At 69.9% G+C, this 5,213-nt stretch overlaps 1 protein-coding gene across 1 annotated transcript; it reads right to left on the bottom strand.

Annotated features, from left to right (window-relative positions):
• Positions 1-652: 652 nt before the first annotated feature.
• Positions 653-5,046, bottom strand: LRRC71 (leucine rich repeat containing 71). The gene is given in 15 exon segments (XM_055697215.1): positions 653-927; positions 2,014-2,128; positions 2,207-2,472; positions 2,557-2,600; positions 2,789-2,940; positions 3,025-3,112; positions 3,200-3,262; positions 3,265-3,330; positions 3,393-3,753; positions 3,846-3,920; positions 4,028-4,103; positions 4,247-4,331; positions 4,435-4,577; positions 4,659-4,757; positions 5,037-5,046. Coding segments are annotated over 15 exon segments (1,836 nt in total). The 3' UTR covers positions 653-734.
• Between the last annotated feature and the right edge of the window lie 167 nt (positions 5,047-5,213).

Here is a 5,213-nt window from a genome sequence, read left to right as displayed (position 1 = left end):
CCACAGTGGCGAGGGGGGTGGGGGTGGGGGTGGGGGGGTGTCTCTTCCCCCCCCCCAGAGTCGCTCAAAGCCGGGGAGCTGCCCGAGAGCCCCCCCCGTGCCCCCCACCCCCTGCCGCGGGAGCCTCCCCCCAGACCGCCCAGGGGCTTTGTCTGGAAGGAGGGAGCACAATCCAGCGGGGTCGGCAGCCGGGACCCCCCCTCACCCCTTCGCATGGCAGCCCCGGCTCGGCGCTCCCCGCCCCCCCCTCCCCCCCCCCCCCCCCACCCCCCCCCCAACCGTGCCCCCTCCCCCGGCCGCGAGAGCTGGATCTAGTCTGTATAAATGCACTTTGTTCTGTTCCTCTCCGTGCTGCGGCCCCCTCCCCGCTGCCTATAAATATGTACGTACGTGCCCCCCCCTCCTGTAAATAACCACCGCCGCCCCCCCAGCCCACGCCCGGGGGGCAGCCAGGGCGCCCCCGAGCACCGGGCTCGCCGCCGGGTGACAATCGGTGACCCGAGGGGGGGGGCTGGGGTGGGGGCTGGGGTGCATCCCACCCCTGCTCCCCCCCCCCTCCCTCCTCCCCCCCCTCCCCCCCAGGGGTCGCGGCCGCCAGCGCTGGGGTGTCCGATATTATATATTATATATACATAGAGCCAAGACTGACCGGTTGCTGTTGGACGCTGTAGAATCTGGTTTATTTTCTTCCTTGCCACGGTAAAGATTTGGATTTTATTTTATTTTATTTTATTTTATTTTTTAAATAGAAAAGGCAAGACTCGAGGTGGCCTTTTGGGTGCCGCTGGGGACCGGCTAGGTGCCCGGTGCTTCCTCCTCCTCCTCCTCCTCCTCACGGCCCCCGCGCTCCGGGCCACAGGTGCTGCGGTGGCAGCAGCTCCTGCAGCCGCGCCAAGGCCGGGCTGGCGGGAGGGATGCGGTTCTTCTGCGGGGGGAGTGGGGCGTCAGGCTGTGCCCCACGGCGATGCCAGCCCCGTGGTGAAGCCAGCCCCATGGCGAATGCCCCACCAGGTGCTCGTTGGTGACACCAGCCCCATGGCGATGCCCCACCATGTGCCCCCACGGCAATGCCAGCCCCATTGGTGATGCCAGCCCCATGGCGATGCCCCACCATGTGCCCCACGGCGATGCCAGCCACGTGGCGATGCCCCCACCATGTGCCCCACGGCGATGCCCAGCCCCATGGCGATGCCCCACCAGGTGCTCGGTGACACCAGCCCTGTGGCGATGCCCCACCATGTGGCCGTTGGCAATGCCAGCCCCATGGCCATGCCAGCCCCATGGTAAAGCCAGCCCCATGGTGATGCCCCACCACATGCCCATTGGCGATGCCAGCCCCATGGCGATGCCCCACCAGGTGCTCGTTGGTGACACCAGCCCCATGGCGATGCCCCCACCATGTGCCCCACGGCAATGCCAGCCCCATTGGTGATGCCAGCCCCACGGCGATGCCCCACCATGTGCCCCATGGCGATGCCAGCCACGTGGCGATGCCCCACCATGTGCCCCATGGCGATGCCCCACCAGGTGCTCGGTGACACCAGCCCTGTGGCGATGCCCCACCACGTGGCCGTTGGCAATGCCAGCCCCATGGCCATGCCAGCCCCATGGTAAAGCCAGCCCCCATGGTGATGCCCCTCCACATGCCCGTTGGCGATGCTAGCCCCATGGCGATGCCCCACCAGGTGCCTGTTGGCATATGCCAGCCCCATGGCGATGCCAGCCCCGTGGTGAAGCCAGCCCCATGGTATGCCCCACCACGTGCCAGCTGGCAATGCCAGCCCCACGGTGATACCGCACCACATGCCCCATGGCGGGTGCCAGCCCGACGGTGATGCCCTCACCATGTGCCTGTTGGTGATGCCAGCCCTATGGTGAAGCCAGCCCCACGGCGATGCCTCACCGTGTGCCCATGGGTGATGCCAGCCCCACGGCGATGCCCCCCACCACATGCCCATTGGTGATGCCAGCCCCACAGCAGTGCCAGCCCCACGGCCCCACCCGGCTCACCCTCCAGGGAGAGGCACAGCAGCCCCCTCCTGCCCCGGCACCTTTGGTTTCTTCTCCCGCTGCTGCTCCTCCAGCGCTGCCAGGAAGGCGCCGAGTCCCCGCTCGGTGACATGGTTGTCTGCGGAGGGACACGGGGGTCAGGGAAAAGGTGTGGGGGGCCAGGGGAGGGATGAAGGGGTCCCCCCCCCTCACTCACAGGCCAGGTTGAGGTTGAGGAGCGCCCGGTTCCCCGGCAGGATGACGCTGCCCTGGTGCTCCCTGGCCTCTGCCAGCAGCGGGTGAGGCAGCTCGGCCGGATCTGGCGTTCTGGGACACAGGGGGGTCCCCGAGGGACTGTGGGACCCCAGGGTCAGGCCCCCCCCTCCCCACCCCATCCCGCCGGTGCCCCCAAACCTCCAGGTTCGGCTTCTCCTGGCAGCGTGGTTTTGGATCTCTGCCGGCGGGCAGCTCTTGGCTCCGGTGCTGCCGGGGGGGGGGGGAGAGCAGGGAGGGAGCTGAGCCAGGCACAGCCCCCCCCCGTGCCCCCCCAGCCCGTCGGACCCTCACTCACACTTCTTGCGCTGCCTGCCCTCCTCCTTCTGCAGCAGCTCCTGCAACGGGGGTGAGCAGCTGTGGACCCCCTGCCGACCCCCTCCCCACGTACCGCAAAGCTGGAGGGGTAACTGAGGCACACCCTCGGGCACCCCCAAAGCCAGGCAGCCTGGGGGTACGCGGCAGCCGCCTGCTGGGCCTTCCCTCCGCCCGCCTCGACCCCCGTATCAGCCGCCCACCTCCTCACCTTTTTTTTGGGGGGGGGTTTGCCGTGCTTGGCCCAGGGCAGCTTGTCAGGGGCTGCGCTGGAAGGATCCTCACTCTGGCCCTTGGTCTCTTTTGGGGTCTGGGGGACAGAGGGGGGCTCAGGGTGCTGGCAGCCCCCTGGGAGCCTCCGACCTTTCCCAGGGGTGGGGAGGGAACGTGCCCCCCTTCAAAACGGGGGGGGGGGGGGGGGGGGGGGGGGCGGGGGGGGTGTCTCACCGTGCAGGGACTGTCCCAGCGCCTCTGCCAGGAGCAGCCGCCTCCGCTCCACCACCTCGTCGTGCATCAGCGCGAAGGGTGCCAGGACCTGGCAGGCAGCGGGGTCGCACTCGGGGCAGGGTCCCACCCCCCCCAGCCGCCCACCCCCCTGCCCAGGACGTGGGGGGCAACCCACCTCGGCCAGCCTGGTGGCCCCCACGTCACCGATGTCGTTGTTCTCCAGGGGACAAGAAGAGGAGGGGAGCGGTTCAAACGCAAGCCCTGTGGGGCAGCGGAGAGAGGGGATGGGTGCTGGGCTGCAGGGTGCTGGGCCCCCAGGCAGCCCCCAACACCCACCCTGGCGATGTAGGCAGCCCCCCAACACCCACCCTGGCGATGTAGGCAGCCCCCAGGTCCGAAATGCGGTTGAAGCTGAGGATGAGTGAGGCCAGGCTGCGGCCGGAGGGGCTCAGCGTGGAAAGACCCTTCCCGATGAGCCGAGCATCCTCGTCCCCGATGCGGTTGTTGCGCAGGGAGAGGTGAACCAGCCTGCGGGATGCGCTGGGCTGGGCTGCCTGCACTGGGGGGGGGGTCCCCCAGCAGGCCACGGACCCGCTGGGGGGTCCCGGGGGGGCTCGGTGGAGCGGGCAGAGGGATGAACGCGGCTCGATCCCACTCACCGGGCTGTTGCTCCCCATCAGCGTGTGGAAGGCCGGTGTGGGCAGGGGGTTCCCCTCCAGGCTGAGGGTCCTGCGGAGCAAACACCCCCCCCCCGCTGGTATTCCCCCATCCTCCCTGGCACCCCCCCGGTTCCTCAATTAGCGGTAATTAGGAGCACGTACCGCAGGCGAGGACAGCGTGCCAGCAGTGCCACCAGCACCGGCAGCAGCCGCTCCGACAGCCCGACCTTCCAGAGGCTGCGGGGGACGAAGCATCAGGCCAGGGGATGTGTTGGTGTTTCGGGGGGCACCCTGCGGCCCCCCCCCCGGCTCTGCCCGTGCCCCCCAGCCCTGCCTGCACTCACTGCACTGCCTGCAAGCCGGCCAGGGTGGGCAGGCACTGGCTCAGGACCCCTAGCATGGGCTCCTCCATCTTCCAGCCTGCCGGAGACGCGGAGGTCAAGGTCGCGTGATGGGACTGGGGTGGGGGGGGAGAACCCCCAAATGTGGCCTCCCATAGGCTCATTTCAGGCTCCTCATCCCTGGGTGTCGGGGGGGGACGCTGGGGGTCCCCAGGACCCCACCTCGCAGGAAGACGGCGCGGGTGCTCCGGGGGTCCTGGGGCTCCCTCTCCACCTGGATGCAGGGCTGGAAGTAGCTGTACTTGCGCTCGATGCGGGCGAGGACCCCCCACCAGCGTGGGCTCGGTGGGCTCCTCTGTAGGACAGGGGACGAGGGGAGGGTCGGGGGGGTGCTGCCAGCAGCCCCCTACTCCCCCCCCCCCCAGCCCCCACTCACCATCCGCAGGGAAGCTGGGGGACGGCCGGAGGGTGACTTTGGGGACGGTGGCCATGCCAGCGCGGGTGCAGAGCTCGGGGAAATCCTGCTCCAGGATCCCGCTGCAGCAGTACTCCTCTGGGGGGGGGGGGGGGAAGGGGGGGCATGATGGGGACCCCCAGATCCCCCCCACACCCCCTGCGAGGGCTGGGAGCTCACCTGCGCCCTGCTCAGCCTTCCTCCCCGGGCTCTTCGTCTCCTCCGCAGCCGCCTTCTCCCCGGGGTGCCCGCTCCCCCCCGCCGCCTCATGGCCCTCAGCTGGGGGGCACCGGGGGGGGCTCAGCGCCCCCCAGCACCCCCAGCACCCACAGCCCTGGGCCAGGGGGTCCCTATGTGTGCAGGGGGGGACCCAGGGCCCTATGGTGGTCCCCGAGGGCTGGGGGTTCTATGGGAATCCAGTTATGGGGGGGGGGGGGGGCGTCCCAGGGCTGGGGGCCCTACAGGGATCCCTATGTGGGGGGGGGGTCCCAGGGCTGGGGGCCCTACAGGGATCCCTATGTGAGTGGGGGGGGGGGGTCCCAGGGCTGGGGGGCCTACAGGGATCCATGCGGGGGGGGCGTCCCAGGGCTGGGGGCCCTACAGGGATCCCTATGTGGGGGGGGGTCCCCAGGGCTGGGGCCCTACAGGGATCCCTATGTGAGTGGGGGGGGGGGGGTCCCAGGGCTGGGGGGCCTACAGGGATCCCTATGTGAGTGGGGGGGGGGGTCCCAGGGC

Source organism: Falco cherrug, chromosome 19 (assembly GCF_023634085.1).
Source record: "Falco cherrug isolate bFalChe1 chromosome 19, bFalChe1.pri, whole genome shotgun sequence".
Taxonomy (NCBI): Eukaryota; Metazoa; Chordata; class Aves; order Falconiformes; family Falconidae; genus Falco; species Falco cherrug.
Note: the sequence above shows the minus strand (reverse complement) of the source record. Positions and strands in the feature narration are given on the sequence as shown.